The sequence below is a fragment of the Chrysoperla carnea genome, chromosome 1, assembly GCF_905475395.1.
Source record: "Chrysoperla carnea chromosome 1, inChrCarn1.1, whole genome shotgun sequence".
In the NCBI taxonomy this organism is placed as follows: domain Eukaryota; kingdom Metazoa; phylum Arthropoda; class Insecta; order Neuroptera; family Chrysopidae; genus Chrysoperla; species Chrysoperla carnea.
The window spans coordinates 70,836,182-70,862,633 of record NC_058337.1 but is presented as its reverse complement, the minus strand read 5'-3'; the positions used below and the strand labels follow the sequence as shown (position 1 = coordinate 70,862,633).

Below are 26,452 nucleotides of genomic sequence, written 5' to 3'. Positions count from 1 at the left end.
TGCTTAGTAATTGAAATCGTAAGAATTTGATACATACTTTGATTCATATAAAGGGTTTTACATTAAGAATGATGGAACTTAAAACTTAAACGACCTGTGTATGGGATATCATAATTTTTTTTATTATTTTTTATAGCAATTTGTGTGATATAATATACCAGTCGTTTATATCCTGCGTCTTCGCTGAAATGCACGTATCGATGGCATTGTTTGTTCTTGTTCTTAAACACATGGGCTAAACCAATTGATTTAAAATTTATTACCAAACGATAAATAGTCGACTAACATTGACGATGTAAGCCGAAGAAAATAATGTAGTAAATGGTAGGTAACTCAAACAAACTAACTAAATCTCAATCATCAGTTACATATTCATGACTACCGAATAGGACTAACTTCCAATTGGTCTCAACGTTCAGAAAGAGTGAGATACAAAGGCAATGTGATTTGACGACGAATTCAGACAGTATTTTTAAATAAATCGAAATTGAAGAATATCAGAATATCAATTTGTGGTATACCCAATTTGTTTTGCATACTGTCTATACTATCAGTTACTATGTTAGTTACTATCTAAGATGTTTTCAACTTACCATACCGAAAATTTCGAGGATTTAGTATCCATTCTTAGTTCATAATTATCCATTCTCTGAGTATTATTTCATTAAAAAAAATATTTAAAGAAAATATATAAGCTCGTAAAAAATATTTCTTTTGACGTTTTAAAAATATTAAAAAATTTTCTGCGTTGCTAAGAGTTCGAGATATAATCCTTTTGATGAATCAAGCATCCAAGAACCACGCACGAAATGATAGAATTTTGAACCTTAATGACAAGTTCTGAAATAAATATCGATACATTATAGCTTATGAACTTCTAAGCAAAAAATTTGTGATATGGTGTACGCGAATTTGGTACACCTCGAATTTTATTGACTATAATATAATTATATATACAACCAAAATATTAAAGAAAACACACAAATTTTAACACAAAATTTTACCAAAATTTCATACAGCTGTATCTCTATTGAAAAATCATGGAATTTGACACAGCAATATTTCGTTTGAAAACTTGTTTTTTCTAATTTTCGAATCTATCACTCCTTGCTGCTTTGCTCGGAGGGTTTATAGGGTGAAAAATGTTATTCCTAAATTTTATATTAAGTTTAGAAGAGTACCAAATTTTTTTAAATTATTTTACAACAAAGTTTTTAAGACCACTCGAAAGCTTGTTTATTTTTCTTGAAAATGAGCTTAAAAAAGTTTCCGTAAGAGCTTTTAGGACCAAGATATTCGCTTTCCAAACAAAATTTACCCTTCAGGATTTAAAATCTAAAGTAATCTGAAATAATCATCGCAGCCCTTACATTTTAATGTTCCATCACTTAATATCTATTTTAATTAATATTGCATCACTAAAGCTTATAATTAACTTCTGGAATAAATTGATAAGAATCATTTCTAATAGATGTGAAAAAAGTATTATTTTCCCATTTTCTAATTAGATAAAAGTTTATTTACTAAATAATTATAAAAAAATATTTACATTAATTTAAACAATTCAATTTTTTGCAAACCAAATAAAGATTTAATTTTCAAATATTGCCATGATTAAATTTTACCGTACAACTACATCGAAAAACGATTTAACTTGAAATATTCTTTAATAATCAGCCGCAGTATTTGCTAAATAATCTCGCCGACCAATATTTGAAGCTTGTTTATTTTGTATTGCCTCCAATTTTGGACAATCTGTAATTCGATGTCCTAAACCACCACAATAACTGCATCCACGATCATCACCCAAATTCAAATATTTCTCATTCTCTGAACATAACTCAGCCAAGAATGTTGGAACTTTTTGTTTTGCTTCCATTAATAAATGTTTCAAGTCAAGTAAAACAGATTCATCATTTGATTTGTTTATAAATGTGGTTGCCAGTCCCGTTCGCCCTGATCGTCCAGTTCTTCCGATTCTGTGAACTGTAGAAAAATTCGTTTATAATAATTTAAATCAGGCATTCCTATAAACTGTTTTTTAGTTCGTCTTACCATAATTTTCAACGTCATCGGGCATGTCGTAGTTAATAACATGTTGAACATCAGCAAAATCAAGACCTTTTGATGCAACATCAGTCGCTACTAAGACATCTTTCTGTTGTTTTCTAAATGCTTCCACCGAACGTGACCTTTCTTCTTGATCTAAAACGAAAAACAATAATTTTTTTTATTCTATGTATGTCTATGAACTATGAATATATTTCAAGAAAATACACAAAAAAGTCTAATCTATTAAGAAATAAAATTTTATTATAAATATCTCGGTTCGAATAAAAATTTCAGACACCCAGGCTTGTCTTGTCAACGCTCATATTACATAGACTAATGTATGGAAAATTTTACCTTTTCCACCATGAATAGCAACAGCTTCAACACCTTTCAACAACAAATATTCATGAATTGCATCAACATCTTGTTTCTTTTCAGCAAAAATTAATACAGGCGGTGGGGTTTTTTGTAAGCAATCCAATAAGTAAACAATTTTTGCTTCTTGTTTAACATATTCCACTTCTTGTACAACATTCATTGATGCAGCCCCAGCTCGTCCAACGTTAATTGTCACCGGTTTGACTAATGCAGATCGTGCAAAATTTTGAATTTTTTTCGGCATAGTTGCTGAAAATAGTAATGTTTGTCTTTGACCCTAAAACATAAAATTCAGTTTATGCAAAACATATAACATTCGATTTTATTTTTAAATGGTTGACTTACTTTAAAAAAAGAAAATATGGTTCGAACATCTTCTTCGAAACCCATATCAATCATACGATCAGCTTCATCCATACATAAATATCGACAAACATTTAAACGTACCATTTTTTTATCTAACATATCCATTAAACGACCTGGCGTGGCTACCATAATATGAACACCCCTTAAATAATTAAGGACATTTTAGGGTTATAAAGGGCATTTTTCAACACCCACCAAAAAATTAACGACATTTTGTTGTTATGAATATTAAACGATTATAAACTAAGATTTTACAGCCATAAGGTTCATAAATATTAGAAATTTCTCTTTTCCTGCCGAAATATTAATTTTTCTGCCCAAAATTTTTCGGAATATAAACAAATTATTTCCCCATCTAAATCGTAATTATTATGAACTTACTTTTGAATAACGTCTAATGATTCAAAAACTGGAACTCCACCAATTGCGATACAGCTACGTATTTCTGGCAGATTATACCGGCGTAAATTATCACAATAATGCTGAATAATATCATGAGTTTGCTTCGCCAATTCACGTGACGGGCAAATAATTAGACCATATGGACCTTCATGCTTAATAAATGGTAATTTAATTTCTTGTTCCAAACAAAACATGATTAAGGGTAAAACAAATACCAATGTTTTACCGGAACCAGTGAATGCAATTCCAATCATATCTCGTCCAGATAATCTATTTATAAACAAAATAATTATTTAATAATTACATGATGTCTACACGCAAATATGATCTAATTTAATTTCTTTATAGGTAAATTGAAGATAGCACATGTTTGTATGTGTAATGTGATAAAGAAATCAACACTGACTATGCATGGTATTTTAACAATTAACTCAGTCAATTGTTTGTTTCCACTTGTTTAATTGTAGGTCTTTGAGCAATAACTATATTTTTAAATATCCTTTAAAATTTACCTGGAGGTAAAAGTTATGGACCCAGAGGGATTACCTTTATTGTACTTGTCAACTTTTGCCTAAAACATTCTTCAAGAGCTGATGTATTTTCTTTCGATTAAAATGAAAAATGACTGAATTTTTAAGCCTCTTTCCTTTCGAAAGCATTCAATTTTCGAAACACAGTTTAAAATAAAAAAATTTGGTTTCTTTATGAGACACAACTTTTTTACCGTTTAAAATCTAAGTTAATTAAGTTGTATAATTAAGCTATTTAGTTGTTAATTCAAAATTTGTATAATATAACAAATCATTACAACTTACACAGTAGGTATCCCTTGTACTTGAATTGGTGTTGGTTTTGTAATATTTTTCTGTTGTAATCCTTCAATAATAGCTCGGTGAAATTTCATTTCCTTAAATGATTTCAAAGGTGGTGGAACATTTTCGCCTTCGACTAAAATCCTAAGCTGTTGTCGTACTTGTTCATGGCGACTCTCAGACATTGCCAATATATACCGTGGCGGTGTCCAACTGGTTTTAATTGGATCCTCATACTGAATACCTTTTGCCAATTCAGCAACACCCATCAAAGCTTTTTTTTCGGCAACACTCTCCAATATTTTCTCTTCTTCCTTCAATTGTTTTTCTACGGCGCTTACCTTCTTAGCCTCTGCTAATTTTCTTAACTCGGTATGTTGATCCAGTAACGGTATGTTAAATTTCCGTCCCCAGACTTGCCCATCTTCAGTTTCATCTTCATCCAACTCATTTTCACTTGACGATTTTCCTTTTGCTGCTAATTCACTTTCTTTAATCTTTACGGAATAAATACGGAATAAATAACAGTTAAAATATATAATTAAAATTACTTACCTGACCTAGCCGACCAAGTTTTAATAGTTGGCGTTTTTTCCTTTCTTTGACTGGTACATAAGGAGTGTATTTGTCATCTTCATCTGGTGAAGTTTCATCAAGCTCCTCTCGACGGTATCTCTATCAAATTTAAAAAAAAACCTAGTTTTATATTTTTTAATATATTATTCAAAGATAGTTAACTTCATACCTTGACAGGAGGAGATTTTGGTGGTTTTAATTCTTCCGAATCCATAACATTAGAGGCAGCTTGGCATTTACTACGTATCAAATCAAATTTACGAAATTTGAATTAACCTAATAAAATTAATAATAATGTTTATTTACTTTTAAGCATGAGCAGCAGGTCTCTGACTGTCACTAAATATCACAGATATTTGTAGCAAACTTAGATCAAACGTCACTAGTAAGAATGGTAAACATAAATATTAAGGACATGAAACCTCCTATGCCGAGTTATAAGCGCCCGTGGTTGAATTTATGGCGCCTATGTGGGTGGGGTCTAGTCATTGGTCGTTGCATACTTTGTACTGCGTATTAGGCTGTCAATGTGATTGAAAACAATTGAAACTGTTCAATTGATTAAAAACAAGAGAAAAAAAATTGAAAACAAATGACAACCTAATAGGCAGTACAGACTCTTCCATATAGGCACCTTTTTCCTGTTACCCTCTCTACACTAGTTTTACGTCCTTGATATATATGTTCTTAGTCACTAGGTTATGATATTTAAATATTAAACAATACATATATATATTTATGGTTGCCTATGCAAGTGTTAATATCAATTTATTATGCGTATCACCAATTTATATATTAATAATAATTGTAAAATATTACAAGATGCCGAATATCCGGGTTAAGCTCGAGTGTAACAAGAATTTACAAATACGAGCTATCAGAAACTATAATATCTAGAAAATTTCAACAACAACAAAATCATTTTATTTACTTTAATATTATGTAAGATAGGATGCATATATAAATTTTGAGGACTATCGGATTTACATCCGATACTTGAACACTGGTACACTGAAGCATACCAAAAATAGTCATTAATTGTAAAATTTTATTCACATTTGAATAAAATTCTACTAATTATAATGAAGCAAGTAATTATATTGACAAATTTGCGAATACATAATCAATGAGCCAGCGATCTAAGTTTGGTGTAATTATTTATGGTAAGGTCTTTATGTGGTTACCATTAACAAAACAAAGAAAACTTTAAATAATTTGATTTTAAATCACACAGGATTTCAAATTTTCTACAAATGGCTTATTATTTCTGTGAAAATAGAGTAATTAAGAATATTATACACCGCCTTTGAATTTACTGACATGTATGTGTGTCAAAGTAGCACAAACCCATCATTGCGTACCTAATGAATTTTCTTAGCATAAAACATGAGTGGCCGTGCATTCTGTTAATTTAGCACCCGTTGTATATTTTTTCTACAGTTAGAGAGAAAGAGATAGACAATGTAGGAAGTGCTAAATTTGCATAAAGAGGGATTGCATTTTTATTTACTCGAGTTTCATGCTGAACAAACCAATCGTAAATCGTTGCTGTCAAAATTTGACAGCAACACAGCACAGGTGACATTTCATTTAAATTATGGCTCATATCCAATATGTAGATGAATTAGTGAAAGAATATTTATTATATCGTGGATTTACGTCGACCTTAAAAACATTTGATAGTGAATTAAAATCGGATAAAGAGAAAGGATTTCGTGTGGATAAAATAATCGAACAATTTGTATCGTTTATAACTAGTTATGATTTAAGTTCCTTACGAGATTTATGGGCACATCTCGAATCTCATTTATTTTGTCGCCTAGAACATCATCTAGCCAGTAGTATGTATCCTTAACCATACACAAAACTTTTGCATATTCATGTAATTTTTAATATTGCTTTCAGATGTTAAAAAATTTGAAAACTCGTTATTAAAAATGTACTTAGTAAATGCGTCAATTAATAATAAATCGGATAAAATTAATGACTTTTTTAAACAAATGACCTCAGAATTACAAAACCAATCGGAATGGAAAGAATGGTTTAGTAAGTATACAATTTATTTATACATTCAATAAGGGACGCCTGAATCGAATTAAATATTTTAACAAAAAAATCTATAACCATTAACCTTCCAATTTATATTCATAAAGCATAAGTAGCGCATACACAACATAAGATATGTTTTGACTCCCCAGTGTTTTAAAACTGTAGAAAGTGGAAAATTCTTTCCGATACTCTAGCGCAAGCGTACAAAACACGGTTAAACGTATTTGTTACCTTTACGTGAACTATTATTATATTACACTATGGGCTTGAAAGTACTACTTTCTTCCTTAAATTGTCGTAGGTTTTTTATAAACTTTAATCTTCGTCAAAAAAAAATTCCTACTGCACTTTTCCAAAAAGGTGAAGTGCACCGTGTGTTCTGAAATTCAATCCAGTGTCCTTAAAACACAGGTTGCTATTTTAACACGGCTTATTGCCTATCAGTTGAATTAATTGGAAAAGCGGTAATATATCCGAAACGATAAAAAAAATTTCAAAAATATTCAGAAAAATAATTGATTTCTAAATTCTTAGTATTATAAAAACGACAACGGCTACCGTCAATCGTATGAATTCACCCTTTAATATTAACATTTTTTTTTTATAAATTTACATTAAGGTAGTACTTACAGTTGGAAGTGATTGTAGTTATTCATGTTTGGCAACGTCCTGCACTCAAAACACTACTATAACCAACAAAAACCCATGAAAAAAGTCAGTAAAAGTTCGGCAAAAGTCAATTTGAACTTCTTCTCTTTACCGCCATCACAACATGATCCCGACATATTGGTAATAATCGAGAAAATAAAACCGAAAAAACAGTATGACCAGAAAAAACTCCGCGCCAGCAGATTTTTATGAGAGCCGGTAGAAAGTGTACTCATTAAATTCATATTCATGCGAACTTATGCATTTTCGATTTACGCCCATAAAGTGGGACAGAAGTATCCTACTTCCGGACCTTACATTCTCTTTAATTAACATGTAAAAAAACTATGATATATATTCATTTTCGTCAATAACGAATTTTCTTTTTACTTTTTTTTTTTTTTTTTTAAACCCATACTTATTTTTTTTAAACGCTTATACATCGAAAACTGTGAGGTTTGGTGAAAATTTTCAAGAGTCAAAAATGCTTAGAATTGTCCAAAATATAATGCCTTTCAAACTAAATTTTTAACCAGAAACACAAAATAATCTTTAAAATGCTTATATCACGAAAACGGTGAGATTAGGTAAAAAATGTCAAAGATAAAAACATGCTTAAAATCTTCCAAAAGAAATTAATCAAAACAAAGTAAATCGTAAATGCTCAAGTTCACATGAATATGATTTTATTGAGTATAGTCAAACATTTTCCACAGGCTTCCATAAAAATCTACTGCAGTGGAGTTTTCTTCCTGAGTCATGCTTCATTTCCTACAGTAGATTGATAGAACAGAACAACAAACATATTTATATGGTTCGGAATCTCAATTGTGATTACAGCTGATTTCAACGTTGCCGAATTTCCACACCAAGTGATATTCATTGTAAAAAATATCTAATACAGTATCATATTCGCATTTTACTAAATAACTATAGGGTGAATATATCTAAACTAAAATAATCGATGATGAGTTGTTGGGACGATATTATTTTTCATAAATACTTGAAAATGTCACAAAACCATAAGGGTACATGAAAATTTTGAAATTTGTTTTCTCAAAATCTACACAATAGTAAGGCTTAAAATTTTGATTGTAAATAAAGGAGCTTGTCGAAAACGTATGTCTAAAATTTTATCGAAAACCAGTAGAAATTGTTCAACTGTAAGTACTACATTAAAAATACTATACTTGTCGATCAAAATTTTACCTATTAAAAAATTACATCATATTTTATCGCATACAGTTTTATCATTAATTTTTTTTTTTTTTAGTGTTACCTTTTATAAAATCACCTGAAGAAAACACTTCATTTTCTGTATACTTTACAAAACAATGGCAGGATACGTTATTTGTATCGTTACATAATTTTTTAGCATGTGTTTTTCAGGTAAATTAATAAAATTTTATTTTGACGGTGATATAAATTATATCTTAAAAAAAATTTTAAAAAACCAATAATTGCCCTAACCCCTTTTTTTAAATATTTAACATAGCTAGGTAAAAAGTTTCCGAATTTTCCGGATGTATCAGTTCCTAGTTTTGCCAAGCTCTACAACCATATTGAAAATGTAATATGCTAAAATTCAATGCTTATTTTGCAACTATTTCAATAATTTTTAAACTCGTCTTTTTCAATTTACTAAAAGGGAGTCTAGCTTGAACAACGAAAAACAATGAAAGTTTGGAAATTGAAACCGTACATAATATTTAAGTGATAATTATGTGGTCGGAAAATATCTAATTGAAACTCATCTACATTAATAAACAAACGCTAAATATGCTATCGAAACATTCAGTAGAATACGAAAAATTGATATAGTTAACACAACTTGCGAAATAATTGAACACATAATTATCTACAGGGAATGTGAGATGTTAGGGGTCTATTTTATTATAAAAATAACTTTCGAAATTTTATGCTCTAATATTTTATGGCACTTATGAAGCTCATAGAGTGCCATAATGTCAACGCGGATAAAATGTCACAGAATTGCAAAATTACTGTCCACATAATTATTTGTGAATATGTGATGTTTTTGTTCTATTCCATTAAAAAAATCACTGATCGAATGTATCTGAAATACTCGTAGGCTAGACTTTCGTGAATAGCGTGTATTATGCTACGTGTATTTTTCATTAGAAAAATTATTTGCCGGACTTTGTACTCAGTTTGCCTGGATTACCAGTTTGAATGATTTTTTTTTTAATTTTAAAGTAAACAGAATGTCAGAACTTCTTTACGGCGTAGAAGTGATATCAGGTTTTAATCAAAAAATAATTTTTAGAATTTTATGAAAGAACTTTACATAATTTGCGGTAGTTAGACACTACTATTTTATTTTTTTGATTGGCTAATTTCAAAATGAGCTATTAGCCATAATAGATTAAAATGGTTTACCCTGTCTATATACAAAATAGCTTCGATGTTACACATCTGCTAGGCATCCTGTGACTGCTCAATTTTGTTTGTTTGTTTCAATGTATACTGTATAGTAAGCCTTTTACTTTCTTAATTACTTGTTTTTGCATTAAACTCTTCGGGTATTTATGGTATTTATAATCTGCGATTTATTAGTAAATTACGTAAAAATGCCATCATGAATGTACTTAACACATTTAATTATTTAAAATATACTTCCTATTTTATCATAGGTAGGCTCATCACCTACCTATTTTTGCCTAAACTTATAAAATATTCTTATTGAAAACAATAATTTAATCAAGATAAAAAAACAGCTGAACTGAATCAAAGCTCTTTAAAATTTTACAACGCAAATTTATTTCTCTTATCATACGTCAATTTGAATTTTTTTAAGATAAAATTTTTATTTTTAATCATTGCTCTTTATAAAAAAAATTTACTAAAAGATTATTTGAAATGTTTTAGTGTATGCCCCAACCAACATTAACAAATTTTGATGAAGATGTAACACGATTACGAAGACTACAAGAGGAAAATGAATCTCTGAAAGCACGTTTACTACAATTAACCGAACAACCGCGCACCTTAGGGACTACAAATAATGATAATATAGCAGCTTCATCAGCTGTTGGACGCGATTCAATGGATGTTGTATCTCCATCTCATATTTATGACGATTTTTATATAATTGCACAGGAAAATAATACAGCAGATAATCAAGTCAAAAGTTTAAAAAGTCTAATAAGAAATATTGGATCTAGTTCCAGCCCAACAATGAGTCGAAAGGAGATGAGTAGTGGAAATTCAAAACGAAAAATTGGATCGTCAGTAATGGGTAGTAAAAGTGGGAAATAATAGTAAATTTTTTTTAAAAATAATTCTAATTGTTGAATCATCGCCGAAGTCCGCCACATATGTCATTGGTTTCATAAATTTTAATCTAAGGGTTGTCTATAAGTGCAAAACAATCAATTGAAAAATAGACAGATATGGATGAAAACCGTCCTATTTTCCGATATTCTAAAACCTTTGCTATATACGATAGATTTAACCTTCCTTAAGGCGCTTACCTTAAATGTGAACGGAGAATGTAAATTAGTGCTTGTACAAAATTTTTTAACTATTTTGTATTGTACAGATTTAATAGCACAGTTGACCTCCATAAATTATCACTAATGCCTCGAATTTAATTAAAGATAGGTTTCAGTATATAGAATTCGATTCTTAAACTTCCATATGATATTTACGTGATTTAGGGAGTGGAGGAGAACGTCAAAGTTTCAAAAGCCATTGTTTTGCTAATAAGATTTTCACCTTTTAGCTTAAACATATTTTCTCTAAATTACGATTCGAAAAATGTTATTCCATACATGTGTGCATTACTTACAAAACCAAAAAATATTTTCTTATGCTTTCTAATACCTTTCTAATACTTTTAGTATGTAGAATTCGCTTCTAAAACTTTCTCACTTTATTTACAGAATTAAAGGTTTGAAGGAGAAGGTTAAATTTTAAAAACTCCTTCCTCTGCAAAAAATTGAAGTTTCTCCGCTTTCAGTGCCATCATCAAGATACTTCCTCCAAATTTCGATTCAAAAGTATTTAGAGGTGGTAAGATAATAATTTTATTAGAAAGCGTTTCTCAGTTTTGTGAGTAATTCACGCATGTATGGAACAATAATCCTAGAATTTTAATTTAGAGAATAAATATTAATTCAACAAAAAATTTGTAAGAAACTATTTTGTAAGAATTCTTATAAATTAGTTTTTTTAAATGAAACTAAAAGCCAAAGCAAGTTGTTTTCACAAAAATGATTTTTTAAACTTTGGTCTTTGTACCTCACTTTCTTAGTTCCTTACATATCGTGAGGAAGTTTAAGAATCGAATTCTACATACTAAAATTTTATTTTAGGTAGTAATCGTACGATTGTTATGTGTCAACCCAAAGATTCAAAGGTATGTGCATATAATCTGGGCAAAAATTCGTTAACCGATAAATTTTTTGTCTAAATGTGAGAAAAATTGCTCTAGAGATCAGCTACACCGACATTGAATAAACTTCATTTTGTGAGATGGAATCTTGAAAAGATGCGTTTTTTAAAAATTTTTCGTTTTATCAACTAAAAATGCCTTTATTTATATAAATGTAATTTTTTGAAAGGAATAGCATTCATTTTTTTCAATTTTATTTTTCTAATTTTTTTATGTTAAAAAGATAATGAAACTTAATTTTCTGAAATTATATTACATGATTATGAATTCTGTGGCAGACTATCATCCTCCTCGCCAAAATAAACAAAATAATATATAATAGACCCGTATAAATAAATATTTTTAATATTTAATAAAAGACCTGTTAAAACATTCCTCAAATATTAAAGATTTAAGTCATTTAAGAATTTTGATACGCATGCGTGTTGACCCATTTTATATACCAAAAATAAATATTTAAGAAAAAAGTTAATATATTAAAAAATTGTAAAATTTAAAAACTAAATTAAAAAATCTAAAAAATTTAACTTTGTTTTTCTAACCGTTTCCTAGGCTTTTACGGTATCTTTTTGATATCAAAACCTGAAAAGAAATGTACCCTTCCTGGCAAAAAATAACCTTTCACATTTATAATATATATATAGGGATCGGGATGTGTCAAAAGTTTAAAATATATGTTCTAAGGTCAAAAGTAACGAGTAACATAGCATTACTAATTTAACGTTTACTTATTATTTTAGTAACGAATATATACGGTTACTCAATTTCTCGTTACTTTTACAGCAGTACCATAAACTTTATTTACAGTTAAAAAATTTTTATTTTACGAAGTAGGTAATACATTAAAACATTGTTTTTAAAATGTTTTTAAATTAATTGAATGATTCGAACATGGAACTTGAATTGATTCCTTCAAAGGCAATAAATTTTTTTTATACCCACGTATCGATTGTAATGTATTATCAAACAACGCATTTAAACTTAGTTCTGATATATCGGATATGATTGATTGTTCATCATCTTCGCCATCAAATTTCTTTGGAAAATGGAATTCGTCAATTGCCTGTTCAGTATAATTGGGTGGATTTATAACAGCTTGACGTATCACAGAATATTGAAAATCATTGTAAAAGCTACAAAAAAATAATTATACAGTATATCTACACGACTAAACAGAATATTTAGCAATGATTCATGCTCCAACCTATTTTAGTACCAAGCTAGTAATGATTTAGAGACATAGACTGATAAAACATTTTTATTCTGTCAATATTCACATTTTTGTTTTGTTGTTAAAATAAATTTGCCCACAGCACATGACAAAATTTCGCGTTTTAGTGATAGATACTTAATATATGATGATACTTGAAGAATCCTCACTTCACGCATAGCAAAGTAAGGTTGATTTTTAAAAATCTTTACTAGTATGCAAGATATGCTAGTTTAAAATTCCTAATTAAACAAAGAGGAAGAAACCCACTAGTGATGTCGTACGTGCGGGTATCGCCATAGAGATTACATATAAAACTTTGTTTTACTAAAAGAGGTAGACCAGCCTTGAATGCTTATAACTTCTTCACTTTCATATTTGCCATGGTATCAAGTCTAGTTTTACGTTTTTATGGGTAATATGGCCAATTCGACATCAGGATTATCCCCTGTTGTCACAGTGTGAACAGACAACACATGCTAGATTTTAATTTATTTAAAAGGCAGTGTGTACAGACTAAACAGACAATTTGTTAGATGTGTAATTTAGATTGATTTAACATAATTCAGTAGTTACAATTTCGACTATCAGGTGGCAATACTTGAACTTACCGATTTTTAAGGCCAATAAAAATATTCAAATTCAAATCACATAAATCCTGCCATCTGGCGATAAAAAAATATACTAGTAAATAGGAAGTGTATCGCTTTTTCAGTAGTTCCAATTTAGACCACCTGATTACTTACCATTTATCAATACTTAGTTTAATCTCATTTAGCTGACTATCAGTGGGTAGGTTACCGTTCAAGTCTACCTGTTAGTCACTACATATATTTATAATAGAAAATAGGAAAAAAATAGGTTGTTGATTAATAATATTGGTTTAAATTTTTGTCACGGTGGCGTTGTGATTATACTACTAACTATTCATATATGAAGTCAATTACTGCCAACATTGTTTTAACACTTAGTTTCTCCATATCAGCATTTTGTTCCAATTCCAACTCATCAGAATCATTTACACTTTGTTCTTCTTCTGATGACACACTCGAACCGCCTTTTGATGAATTTAGTGTGTAATTGCTACCTATTTGAAAGTAAATCATGTATTGACTTTAATTTTTTTCCTTATTTACCATATATTGAGAATCGAACATGGTATCCTTGGGTTGAGAATTGGGTAAGCTATGATTTCACTTTCCTTTTAAAGACATATTTCTGATGCTGCGGTAAGCAAATATGGCTTCTGTTTAGTTTGCCGTTACCCAAAGGCAGTATTTCGTTTTTCCAAGAAAACATTATGTTCACATCGTTTTTACACGGTGTTAACTCGAGTCTTTATTCAGTGTGGTTTAAACATGTAAACTATATAAAAAAAAAACTAACTTGATGTGACATTCAAATCCGTAATGGATGCAGATTCAGATGAATCACTGTATGTTGATGGTTGCAATATAAATATACTCCGTTCATTACTGGTTCTTAAATCAAGATAATCGATTTCCTCATTTTCCGAATTACTAAATGCTTGTTCTATCTGATCCAACCGGTTACAATCATCGATTGTAAAAATTTGTGCTAAATTTTCTGGTCGCGATAAGTAAGGATCACCTTCATCCATTGCTTCGCCAGCCAGCTTTATTGTTTCTCGTAAAATATCAAATACTTCTTCGCGCTCATAATTAATATTTGTATCTTGAGTTTTTATGAAAAAGTTAATTAGTCAAAGATAAATTCATCGAAAAAAATTCAAATATTTCAAATTGCTGTATTTTCTAGCAAAATGGTCTATAATCGGGATCATTTAAATTATTCGAAATCTTGTACTTTGTAGATTTTGAAAATGTAAACTGAAATTTTTGTATCATTCCCTGCCGCTTTGTGTCGAGAGGTGGGAGGTTGAGAAAAGCTACATTAAAATTTTTCTAAGAACTTTATAGCGTACACGATTTACGCAATTTAAAATTCGCTTTTACAAATCCTTATTGGAGATTTTTTAACCAATTTACGCATTGTCAAAGCAAATTTGACTCTTAAACTTTTTCAAACATTTTAGTAAAAACTTATTGCATTTAAAAGCTTATGCATTTCTCTGTAGAATGCTCTGCACAATGCTCTCGAGCGAGTTTTTTGCTTTCACAATGCGTAACTAAACAGTGTTGATAAGGTAAACAATAGAGTTTTTTTATTATAATCAAAAAAAAAAAAAACAAAATTTAATTGAAAGTGTCTATAATTTGCTTTGATAGTGCGCAGCTTCCTCAAAAAAGCTCTTACGAGAATACGTAAAAACACATTCTACACAGAAATGCATTAGGTTTCATATACATTGGATTTCTTGTAAAATAATTTTTGAAGCCGTGCATGCTTTCAAAGATATTAGAAAATAATAAGTTAATTTTTCTCATCTTTCCAACCTTCGACAAAATGCGGTAGGAACGGAGCCGGATTACATATGTGGCATGCAGGGCCAGTAACAATGTGCCCCCATCAACTAAGGACTTACATCAATGGAAAAAATGCTTATTGATTTCAACACTTTTATGTCCATGAATTTCCACCACCATAAATCCGGCTCTGGGTAGAGAATACTAAAAATATTTCAGTTTCATGTTCAAAATCTAGAAAATATAAGGTTCGGATATGCTATATATGAATAAGGTTCGAATATGCTATATGAATGTTCGAATATGAGTCCTATTCGGTTATTTTTTTCTAAGATATAAATATGTGAAATTTCGGAATTTAAAAAAAAAAATAAATACAAATAATGCTTGCAACTGGCAAGGACGAACCTACCTTTTTTGATTCCGCTATACATATGTTACAGTATCACATCGTAAGTTTTCGGAAATCCTCATTAGTTGCCATCGTCAAGCATGGCTGTTCATATGTGTAGTATATTATGTCTGGTAAAACCCGAATACAAAAAAGATTGAAAAAAAATTACCAATTACAAGTGATAAGAAAAATATAATCCATGATAGACCTATACGTTGAAATTCTATTGGTAAGTGGAAATCATCTTGCAAGCGCCATAAAAAATCAGTAAGCATATCCAAATACCAGAATTGTATATGACTTTCATCATAATAATTTAATTTAAATATTTTTCCCAAATCTTTAATTGCTCTTTTAACACCACGTTGTCGAACTAATGGTAATGGTGATAAATTTGGTAATAATGGCAAACGTTGCGGTAATGTTCGTATTGCTTTTGGTGATAAATAATTCAAATTATTTCGTATTGAATTCTTTGGTACAACTATTTCTGATAAACTTTTTGTAGGAGTTACATGTATTGCTGATAATTTATTTGCTAATATAGGATATGTTAGATGAAGTTGACCTGGTTGGTTAGACATAGTTAATTCTGTTATTAAATTAATTTAAAAAGAAAACATCATTATTCGGAAATTTAAAAATTAACGTCAAATACCAAATAAGCATAGGAAAATTTTGATTCTCATAACTATGGATTCATTGCAATAGTCCAACAATGGTGGGATTTAGGTATTATTCGAATTAGTAATTCTATCATGTAAAATTTTTTTTTTTTATATATGTGACTCCTAATAAAATAAAGTGAGGTTTTTTTAAATAAAATCATAATTATTAATAAAATATAAATTTATTGAAATGTTTAAAACAAATTAACATTAATTTTATATTATTAATATATTTTAAAATTATTAAGTATTTGGTGTTATTATTTGGTATTAGTTTGGTGTAAGTTTATTACAAAAGTGATAATTCCACAGTTGGAATTTATTTTCGGTTTTGAGAAACAAATTCTGGAAAGCTTTGACGTTGGTGAGCAATTACGCAGAATGCAATATCTAACCATTTTTAACGATCGTCAGTAAATAGTCAATAATAATCACAAATACGATAAACACGCCCTAGGTACTAACGATAATCAACGCTATTTACACGATTTAAAGACTAAAATAAACTCAGTACATAACATAAACAATCGGAAAATAGTATTAACACACCTAAAAAGATCTAAATACTAAAATACACTATAAGTAAATCAGAATAATAGTTAATAAACACGATTAACACTAAAATTTAGTCACAATTAATTACAATAAAAGTGAAAAGGCCAAAATTAATTATAATATATATGCGATTAAAACCTAAGCACTAAAATATAGACACTAGTAATTAGAATAATAGTTAATGAACACAATGAAAACGGTCTAAACAATAATATAAAATCACTACACAAATGATTCAAAAAAGTCAATAAACGCAATCAATTGAGAATATTAATACGAAAAAGCACAAACAAAGAAACTGGACGAATTTTAATGGCTTTTTCTGCTCAAAACTAAAGGTTATTTTGGCCGAAATATACTATCATGCCATCTGAGAATTGGCACCATTTTTTTAGGGCTGCAAACTTGGGAGTTTCATTGAAATTTTTTTTAAAGTCGCATTAAATATAACTAACGAAACAGGAAATAGGCAGTTTCAGGCAGGCAAAAAGAATCATAAAACTTTCACTTCATGAGTATTTTGGATATAAAAACTCAAAAGTTCTGAATCAAATTGACAGAAATAAATCATAAATAATAAAATTATGTTAAAAGTTTTAAATTTTTTAGTTTTATTCTTACATATTTACAAAAATAAAAATGGAAAAATTAATCATATAAAGAATACGTCGAACAATAAGGACCACAGTTAATACTAATTTTATCACATGGTTTATTAAACTTTATTATTCTAGTCATCCGACCAAGATTTTCTTTAGTATTCGTTATTCCTAATTGACTATATTTATTAAATCCAGTTCCGTATAAACATCCATCATCTAAGAAACAAACAATAACAATTAATTTGATAATCTTATTAGACCTTAAGATAATGATAGGTCATAGTGACAGATGTCCCCATTGTCTTGCTTCTGTTTCGGAGAAGGCTGAAAGGTATATAAGTTTAGAATGAAGGCAAACGATTCCGCATGAATACATCGAAAAATTAGTTTTTCATTTTTTGAAACTTTAACGATTTTTTTGGCTTTGTCATGTTTATTGCTGAATGAAAGATATGACAGAGCCTAGCATTGGAAAATGTGTGGGAATAAGTGTTGCAAGTGACAAATGGTATACACAAGGACTCGATATTGTAAGAAAACATGTAATTTTTTCTGTTTTAATAACTTCAGCCTATCAAATTTTACAAATGTTAAGATATTGTGAGAGTCACAAAAAATATTGGCATGAGATCTTCAAATGGCTAAGTATATTTACTGGCAAATTTTCTCTCATTTAAGTCAACACTGAAATATTTTTCAAACCTCCAAGATGCAAATGCTATAAAATGTACTCAGATAATAAAGAACTCGCTGAACATGCGACAGCATCACAAAACTGGAACGCCATCATAAAATAAAGCTCAAAATGTTCATAAAGCTAGTACCTTCACTATAGAAAAACAAGTTTTTATATAAGGATGAATTTTTGTTGACTTCGAGTTGCGATTTAGAGTGACCTCTAAACTAGAACATAGTAGTCTAGCAGTGTTGGTTATGTTTCTAAATAGTATATACTCTACGAGTAGAGATAATTTAACATGTATATACTTATTTACCTAAATTAACGTAGAGCTGTAGAGTTTTTGTACCTAAGTCTATATACATTTCAAACAATTCTAAATCTACAAATACTTACCACGTAGTACTAAAGTATGTCTCATTCCACAAGCAATATCAACAATATTAGAATCCACGCTATCAACAGTCAAAGGTCGCGGTGTAAATAAAACTGAAATCGATTCGACTGATTTGTCTTCATTACATATGGTTGATGTATTACAAACACTTTGTTCCATATTGTCATTAAAAAATCCTAATTGTCCATTTGAATTCCAACCCCAAACATATACATCACCATCAACACTCAGAGCAGCACAATGCCAACCACCGGCAGCTATTTTTTTTATTTGAATTCCACATAACGCTTTTACTACACATGGATCTAATTGGTTCTCTAAATCATCATGACCTAATTGACCACGCCTTAAAATTTTAAAATCATTAAAAAAGTTCCAATAAATTTAATTTGATTCCAAAAAAAAAAAAAGATTAAAAGATGCAAATTCAAAGTTCAAAAAAATAATTTTAATATAATAAATATAATGTGTAGTACAGCAGATCGTTTATTACCCGGGCTAACCAATGTCAATCCTTTAATCTGGATAATGAAATGGTCCTGATGATCGCCGCTAACTACACACACAGTAAAATTGGATCCATTAAAAATATGTACGTACTATCAATTAAAATTAAGGTCCAATAGTCGAGAAACAGCAACGTATTAATTATGTACAATTATATGTACATCACATAATATTAAATAAAATCTTGAGTTTTCCAACTTCTTATTTAATTTTTCAACACGGGAAGTTCTTTAAATGAAAAATAAAGTCAATTTTGTAAACTAAAGATAGTCCAAATAATTGACTACCCGATTAGTTGAAATTCGTATTAACAACGCTCTACTGGAATTGGTTTCTAGTACAATTCATAAAATCACTCTAGAAATACACTGTAGCTAGTTAGAAAAAGAATCCTACACGAAGATAAAATCAGTAAATCGCAAGTTTATGAGATAATAAAAAGCTGATATGAATTAACTTTTTAGTTTTATGAATTGAAAACTTTTAATTTCATTTTTCACGCAATCCTATTGTTTGGTATCGTTGCATAGATATTTAAAAAAGTTAGTCCTTCACTATGACTTTTCTCCCCAAATGGACAAATAGCGATACATTCTGTACAATGTTTGCATTATTTAAAAAATAACGAATATTATCAAATTGAAATATGCGAAAATAATTTGGGAGATAAATTCTGAAGGCGTTTATTATTGCTTGTTTTTTAACTAAGGGTTCTGGCTTGTGATCGAAATAAGAGTTTTCGAAGGTGACTACCTGCAATGTCCTTTCAGTAAGTTTTTTGGGTTAGCTGATCCGAACTCAGGGGTCTTTCAGAGTGACGTTTTAGATCTCATTCAATCGCTGAGAAAAGAACAAAAAATGCAAATAACTTACGATCCTATTCCCCAAGTATAAACTCGACCATCATCACATAACAAAATACCATGTTCTTGTCCACATGCCACATCCGTAACAGTATTATCACAATTTAATCGAGTTGGAATGTTAAATAAATGTCCAAATTTGGAAACACTTAAATTCATATTTTTGCCACAATAAATTTTTGTAATAATATCATTCTCATATTTTTCTTTAGATTCACATCGAATAAAATTCGTAATTAAATGAAATTTATCATTATCTAATGCCTTTAACTGCCAAATATCTCCATTTTTGTTTAAAATTAAGATATGAATTTCGTTACATGATATTTGCTTTATTGATTTTATATTAAAATCGATAATTTTGATATTTTGATAAGGTCGTCCATTAAAAAAACCTCGAACAACTATTTGTGTTTTCGTTACAATTACGCTGTATGTTAACGATACGTCATAGAATATAATATCTTCATTAATATTGATTTCCGTAAATTCATTAATAATTTCATCGGTAATTTCATCTGAGAATTGTCCATATAAATTAACACCCGTGTAAAAGACCTTCATTTTATTGATTTTTTTTTTCATTTATTTGCTGCTTTATATACTAGTGGCTTTGTTAGTGATGATTATAATTATTATATTATCCCATTCTACATATGAATGGTGAGGATCGACTTCGGATGTATTTTGTCAGTGCAACTATAAAAAAGTATACAGAAGTCATTGAATACTTTTGCATTTGATTAGTTGGAATTTTTGGAATTCAAATAAATCGTTATTTTTCAACTAAAATGGTAAGTTATTACATTTTTTTTGGAATTTTATTTGTATTTTCAATTAAAAAAATGTATATTGTTTTTCTTTTAAAATATCATTTTCGTTTACTAATATGTTTCCATGGTAACCATTAGTTACATGTTTATATATAAAAGGTCAACTGTGATTTCATTTTTAATTTTAGATTATCGAAATTATATGGTTAACTAATTAATCTTTCTGGTTAATATTCTTTTTATTCACGTTTACCTTTAATTTTTTTATGTATGAAAAATATATCCTTATGAAATTTTTTAATTTTTCGAATGTCATATTTTACGTTCTGAATTTAATGCCATTCATGCATATAAAAATTTTTCGAAAATGCATCGAATTATTGCTAAATAATTATTTATTTAATATTTTTAAAAACAAGAACCTTTTTTAAGCTTAATTATTGGATGACATATGATGGCATTAACCCTTAATGTACATTTTTTTAACTGAAAATTCAAATGGAAAAACTAAAAAGATTTTTTAGGACCACTTTTAAATTACCTTCATATTTGATAAAGATGTACAAATGAGGGAACGTTGTTATAAGAAACGTGTAATAAAGATGTCAAGAAAATTTGTTTATTTAGAAAGTATTACTGTCATGTTGACAGTTGTGAATAACACGTGGACTTACTCAAAATAATTTTTGGGTGCATTCATATTTGTTTTTTCTACAACTGGAAATTATGGCGCTATTCACGATTCCAAGTTACTAACCTCTATTGACTTAAATATGAAATGGAGAGAAGGGTGAAAACATTATCATAAAACATATAATTAAATGACCACGAGTTGTTACGAACTTGAGTTGTTATTTGTGAATGCCTATATGTATTATGTAATACTCCTATATGGTCAGTTCCTCTAAGTGGAAGGTGTTGCGACAAAGTGGGGCAGACAGTTCTCGTGTATTCTATCCTCCAAGTGACTAAGTTTATTCTGCGCATCTCCTACTGTTATTTTATAAAATTGACAAGGTGACAAGCATGAGTGTCGCGGTCAAAGCCTAGTAGAAGTAGAGGATAGAGGAAATAATATATTGTCGGCACCGTAATGTTGGACACTCTGTATAACGCCAACTGACATATAGGAGTATTACATATATACGTGAGTGATAAAAGAGAAATTATGTGTTCTATGATTCTTTGTTTGTTTATACCATAGAGATAGATGCTTATACCCTCTTCAACAGCTTTTTTCACAATACATGGCCGCTGGTTGTCGCAGTCGGATAAAAATCTTATTTTGTATATTTTTGTCAGACGAACAAAAGGCTTTATGGCACAATAAAGAGCAGTTGTTTATCCCATGAAATTCTATTTAAAAATGTAAATTTCAATTCGCCATGGGAACTGATTCTAGCGCTGTCTGGTGGTAGAAAAAAGAAGCTGCCTATGACAAGTCAAATTTCAACAGAAATAAATCACATCATATAGTTTAAATATTGTTTTTTTTATTTCACTCATTATCAAAACATAAATAAACAATTCAATCATAGCCATGCATAAATTTGACTTGTCATAGACAGCTTCTATTTTCTACCACTAGATAGCGCTAGAATCAGTTCCCATGGCGAATATAAAAACTAATTTGGAGCATTTCTTCCCCAACCTTCAAAACCAATAAAAACTTATATCATATTCAAACATAATGTCAAAATTCTGCATCGATTTCGAAACTAATCACTAATTTCAAAAGTCCATTATAGGAGGTCGCAGTCTTTAGATATCTTTCGTAAAAATCTATACAATGACGCTATTTAAAATTTTGCCTGAAACCATTATATTTTTCAATGTATATAATTATATGTAGACTATTTGTTAATTTTTTGAGATTATTTATTTCTCAAAAATAATTATTAACACTTGACGTCATGCAAAACTAAAAAATTCATGAATTTTTCATTGAATGCCGCGTTGTCAAACTATTACAGCTCAGCTATAACTAGAGTTAAGAATGCAACATCACTTTTGGCCAACTAGAGTCGATTAATCGTAGTATAATTATTATGATTAGCTAAATTAATAATAATAATATATATTATTATTTTTGACAGGGGCTGTTATCAATTCTTCGTAAAATACGTTCATCTCCTGATAAAGAATTGCGTATATTACTTTTGGGCTTGGATAATGCTGGAAAAACAACTCTTTTAAAAACACTAGCGTCCGAAGACATAACAACTATAACACCGACCGCTGGTTTCAACATCAAGTCTGTAATGTCCGAAGGATATAAATTGAATGTTTGGGATATTGGCGGAGCACGAAAAATACGACCATATTGGAGGAACTACTATGAAAATACAGATGTTTTGGTAAATATTATTGATTGTTATCTTGGGAATACCGACCGTATATTTAGCTCGGCTAGTACTTTTATAATATCTCTAATTCACTGCACAGCTTACTAACCATCCATTCTGTCAAAAATATCATGAAATTTTATTGCAGATTTATGTAGTTGATGCGGCTGATATACAAAGATTAGAAGAAACTTCATTGGAGCTATTAGAATTGTTAGAAGATGAAAAACTACAAGGTGTACCAGTATTAGTTTACGCAAATAAACAAGACTTAAATGAAGCTGTGTCAGCAGCTGAAATTGCCCAGGCCTTAGCATTACATCAAATTAAAAATCGTGCTTGGCAAATACAAGCATGTTCGGCTAAAACTTCCACTGGAATTAAAGTACGTATTTAAGTAACAGTGCTTATGACAAATTATTTTAATGATTGATAATTTAGTCTTTATAATATGCCATAAATCTTTATTCATACCTTAACAGAGAGCCCGAAGGGCTGTTTGTGTTTCTAATAAACAACCAAGACAAGAAACTGTACGTAAGACAAGCAAAGCTTCTCCGAATAAAAGTAAATACCAATATGCTCTTACTGTCTTCATAATTTTACTGGTAGCATCATGTCATGTTTAGACAATAATAAGAGAGAACAGAATACTACGGATGTTGACACTAATAGTAAATTTTTGAATCTTTATGTTTAAACGATTGAGTATAGTATTTAATTATCTAAAATCATATTCTATTCATATATAATAATATTAAATGGAGTGGAGGAGGTATTTTCCCTATAGTAGCATATTCCACGTAATTTTCCAAATCCGTTTCACTTTTATTATATTTTTTTCAAAATCACTTTTAAGTTAAATAAATTTTGACACATCAATCCGAAACGTCCAGTAATCCATTTAACTAACGAATAAATTTTATAATAGTTAAAACTGCCATAAACTTAATAATTTACGAGATATTTGGAAAAAAAACCTATTTTCGCGGCCTTTATCATTTCTTGTATCCAAATAAAGACAATTCCGGTGAAAAAACTTCTCTTGGCTTTTTTAATTAGATCTCCTGTTTTTTTTTTTTTTTTTTTTTTTTTTGTGTCTATTTCTCTGGGTTAATCGAGATATTATTATAAGAAATTTTAACTACAATATATTTTTTGAATTTTTATTGTTTCTTATTTTAGGAAGGAATGGAATGGATATGTAAAAGTATCAAAAAGAAATAAAATATTTTTATTACAATGAATAAATTAATTTTCCGTCCATTAATTAAAAACAAAAATATATATTTGGCACATTTCATAGATTATATTTGATATTTAACGTACATACCAAATCAAGAATAGCTTTAAAAAAGCTTAAATTTTAAGGCTGTAGCTCAGTACATACACTAAAATAGATGATGCAAGTAAGGGGTGTCTGATTGTGATGAAAATGTACTTTTTGAACATGCGTACGGTAATATTTATTTGTTTTCTATTGTTTTAAATTGTAATTAATTGCGCATTCTCTATTTATGCGCAGTTAAAGAAAAAAAAAACACTAAAATTGAATAAACAATATTTAATAATTAAAAATATATTTATGAAATAATTTACATTATTTTTTTACTCATTTACAGTGTATACGAGTAAGTTTATCGGCTTCTGAAATTAATTTTAAGACTTTTTTACTAAGAACTTTCCAAGATAACACAGTGTAAAACTTTCAAAATAATAAATGCAATATTATTAATAAATTTATTATTATAAATAAATTATAGGGCAAATGCAATATTTTAAATAGGGTATTCCACTTTTTTTGAAAAAATACTTCAAAATGTTTATTTTGCTAATAAAAAGCCACCAAAAATTTATTTCGGAAAAATATATATGCTTTCTTGACAAAAACTTACAATTAAATTTTAAACCTTTTTAACACTACACTATACGAAATAACACAAATAAGTTTTGCAGATATATTCATAGACATTTGATTATAATAAATATAAATACTTATTATCTATGGATATATTATACCCAGCTGTCTACACTGAACTAAGTGATGGTCTATGACTCATACCGCTATGACATCACAGCAGGACTTACTCGCGTTTTAGGTCACGTGAAATACAGTTTAAAAATTACGATTTTTAGTTTAAATATTTTAAAAGAAAAATGTGCTTTTATGACTCGAAATCAGAATATTTAAGTATATTATTACATAAATTTTAACTTTTTTCTTTCTTGATTTATTTTTGACTAACGATAATACCCTATTGTTCAAACTTTAAGGTATACTGCATTAGAAATAAATTGTATCAGTTTATCATCACATTTTAAAGAATGGTAAATTTTTATTTAATAAAAACATATCTTAAAGGAAAAATTTTTTTCGCTTTTGGGTACCGAAAATGAATTAGAAAATTATAGTTGTGTTTTCATAAAGAAGAAAAGCAGGGGCGTAACTACCGCCGTATCAGCCGTATCAATGATACGGGGCCCCCGGGCTACAGAGGCCCCCAGATTAACAATTTACACCATATATATTTAACCATGTAAACTCACAGCAGCATATTAATGCATCCCTATCTTATAATATTTGGTTACAAGAAAATACCATCGGTATTTTATTGCAAAGTGAAATCAATAGTAAAATTACAGTTTGGAGAGATTTATAGATATCTAATTATGATCCTATTGTAAAATAACTTATTTTAAAACCGAAGGGGCCCGCAGCTCAATGGGGCCTCCCAACCAATTTTGATATAGGGCCCCTCCAAGGCGAGCTACGCCACTGAAGAAAAGTATGCTTTTGTCAAAAAACATATCTTATTGTAAATAAGAAATTAAATAATTTTGTGATTCTACTTAGAAAAACTTCTCTCGCTTGGAAATGATTATATTTTAGTAAAAAATATAAAAGAGACACAAAAAAGTATTTATAACATATACCTACATATTTATTTTTACTCACACATTCATATTTCTATCCATAAATATTTCTTTTACCTAGATTACCGACTAAGATTTCTGATAACTTGTTTAATTCACTCACAGTCTGCGAGCTATAGTTCGCGATATACCTTAAAATAAATTGGGGCTGTTGTGTTTGAGCTTTAGCTTAAGCAACACAGAATTTCGCAAATGGCCAACGTAAAACTTACCTTCGAAAGCCTTAAAAACTCAAAAACTTAAGTAACTTTTTAGTCGATTCCTGTGAAAAATATATAATTTTTTGTAAGTGAAGAATATCTTTATTCTAGACAACGCTACATATTAATTAAAAAAATTCGTTAATTTTATTGTGTAAAAAATAATATCATTAAAAATCAATATTCGTTTTCAATGTAATTTCACATTTCATTCACTATTACCTGCCACCCAGTTAGA

General features: G+C 29.2%; 5 protein-coding genes across 6 annotated transcripts; 2 read left to right on the top strand and 3 right to left on the bottom strand.

Annotated features, from left to right (window-relative positions):
* Positions 1-1,613: 1,613 nt before the first annotated feature.
* Positions 1,614-4,868, bottom strand: LOC123300466 (ATP-dependent RNA helicase abstrakt). Its single transcript, XM_044883047.1, has 8 exons — positions 4,756-4,868; positions 4,566-4,685; positions 4,014-4,507; positions 3,178-3,468; positions 2,776-2,938; positions 2,407-2,707; positions 2,056-2,205; positions 1,614-1,986 (listed from the first exon to the last, which is right to left on the bottom strand). The coding sequence occupies exons 1-8, from the start codon at positions 4,798-4,800 to the stop codon at positions 1,667-1,669; spliced, it is 1,884 nt and encodes a 627-aa protein (XP_044738982.1). The 5' UTR covers positions 4,801-4,868; the 3' UTR covers positions 1,614-1,666.
* Positions 4,869-6,108: 1,240 nt separating this feature from the next.
* On the top strand, positions 6,109-12,021 carry LOC123304267 (WD repeat-containing protein 91). Of its 2 annotated transcripts, none has more exons than XM_044886345.1 (5): positions 6,109-6,427; positions 6,492-6,632; positions 8,557-8,672; positions 10,173-10,542; positions 11,621-12,021. In XM_044886345.1, exons 1-5 carry the CDS (start codon positions 6,184-6,186, stop codon positions 11,716-11,718), a joined length of 969 nt encoding a protein of 322 aa, XP_044742280.1. In that variant the 5' UTR covers positions 6,109-6,183; the 3' UTR covers positions 11,719-12,021. The 2 variants fall into 2 exon arrangements, with proteins under 2 accessions (XP_044742280.1, XP_044742281.1); XM_044886346.1 differs by having other exon boundaries at positions 6,110-6,427; positions 10,173-10,564.
* Positions 12,022-12,556: 535 nt separating this feature from the next.
* On the bottom strand, positions 12,557-16,275 carry LOC123290607. Its single transcript, XM_044870865.1, has 4 exons — positions 15,861-16,275; positions 14,297-14,605; positions 13,835-13,997; positions 12,557-12,833 (listed from the first exon to the last, which is right to left on the bottom strand). Exons 1-4 carry the CDS (start codon positions 16,273-16,275, stop codon positions 12,557-12,559), a joined length of 1,164 nt encoding a protein of 387 aa, XP_044726800.1.
* A 1,287-nt stretch (positions 16,276-17,562) lies between these two features.
* On the bottom strand, positions 17,563-21,408 carry LOC123290600 (PH, RCC1 and FYVE domains-containing protein 1-like). The gene is made up of 4 exons (XM_044870852.1): positions 21,277-21,408; positions 19,973-20,661; positions 18,592-18,938; positions 17,563-17,732 (listed from the first exon to the last, which is right to left on the bottom strand). Exons 2-4 carry the CDS (start codon positions 20,545-20,547, stop codon positions 17,563-17,565), a joined length of 1,092 nt encoding a protein of 363 aa, XP_044726787.1. The 5' UTR covers positions 20,548-20,661; positions 21,277-21,408.
* On the top strand, positions 20,558-24,327 carry LOC123299079 (ADP-ribosylation factor-like protein 3). The gene is made up of 4 exons (XM_044881292.1): positions 20,558-20,756; positions 22,832-23,092; positions 23,229-23,465; positions 24,266-24,327. The coding sequence occupies exons 1-4, from the start codon at positions 20,754-20,756 to the stop codon at positions 24,305-24,307; spliced, it is 543 nt and encodes a 180-aa protein (XP_044737227.1). The 5' UTR covers positions 20,558-20,753; the 3' UTR covers positions 24,308-24,327.
* Positions 24,328-26,452: the final 2,125 nt, after the last annotated feature.

Bases quoted from the DNA above. Each gene is read 5' to 3' on its own strand.
- LOC123300466 (XM_044883047.1), bottom strand. From the start codon at position 4,800: ATGGATTCGGAAGAATTAAAACCACCAAAATCTCCTCCTGTCAAG. The intron at 2,708-2,775 runs GTAAGTCAACCA...TTTATGTTTTAG, and splicing joins CCATATTTTCTTTTTTTAAA to GGTCAAAGACAAACATTACT. The intron at 1,987-2,055 runs GTAAGACGAACT...ATTTTTCTACAG, and splicing joins CGATGACGTTGAAAATTATG to TTCACAGAATCGGAAGAACT.
- LOC123304267 (XM_044886345.1), top strand. From the start codon at position 6,184: ATGGCTCATATCCAATATGTAGATGAATTAGTGAAAGAATATTTATTA. The intron at 6,428-6,491 runs GTATGTATCCTT...TATTGCTTTCAG, and splicing joins AGAACATCATCTAGCCAGTA to ATGTTAAAAAATTTGAAAAC. The intron at 10,543-11,620 runs GTAGTAAAAGTG...ATTTTATTTTAG, and splicing joins AATTGGATCGTCAGTAATGG to GTAGTAATCGTACGATTGTT.
- LOC123290607 (XM_044870865.1), bottom strand. From the start codon at position 16,275: ATGTCTAACCAACCAGGTCAACTTCATCTAACATATCCTATATTAGCA. The intron at 14,606-15,860 runs GTAATTTTTTTT...TAAAAACTCAAG, and splicing joins TTTCTTATCACTTGTAATTG to ATACAAATATTAATTATGAG. The intron at 12,834-13,834 runs GTTAGTAGTATA...ATTTTTTTGTAG, and splicing joins ATTGACTTCATATATGAATA to CTTTTACAATGATTTTCAAT.
- LOC123290600 (XM_044870852.1), bottom strand. From the start codon at position 20,547: ATGAAAAAAAAAATCAATAAAATGAAGGTCTTTTACACGGGTGTTAAT. The intron at 18,939-19,972 runs GTAAGTTATTTG...TAAAATTTTAAG, and splicing joins TATACTTGGGGAATAGGATC to GCGTGGTCAATTAGGTCATG. The intron at 17,733-18,591 runs GTAAGTATTTGT...TTTGTTTCTTAG, and splicing joins ACATACTTTAGTACTACGTG to ATGATGGATGTTTATACGGA.
- LOC123299079 (XM_044881292.1), top strand. The intron at 23,093-23,228 runs GTAAATATTATT...ATTTTATTGCAG, and splicing joins ATGAAAATACAGATGTTTTG to ATTTATGTAGTTGATGCGGC. The intron at 23,466-24,265 runs GTACGTATTTAA...TTCTTATTTTAG, and splicing joins AAACTTCCACTGGAATTAAA to GAAGGAATGGAATGGATATG.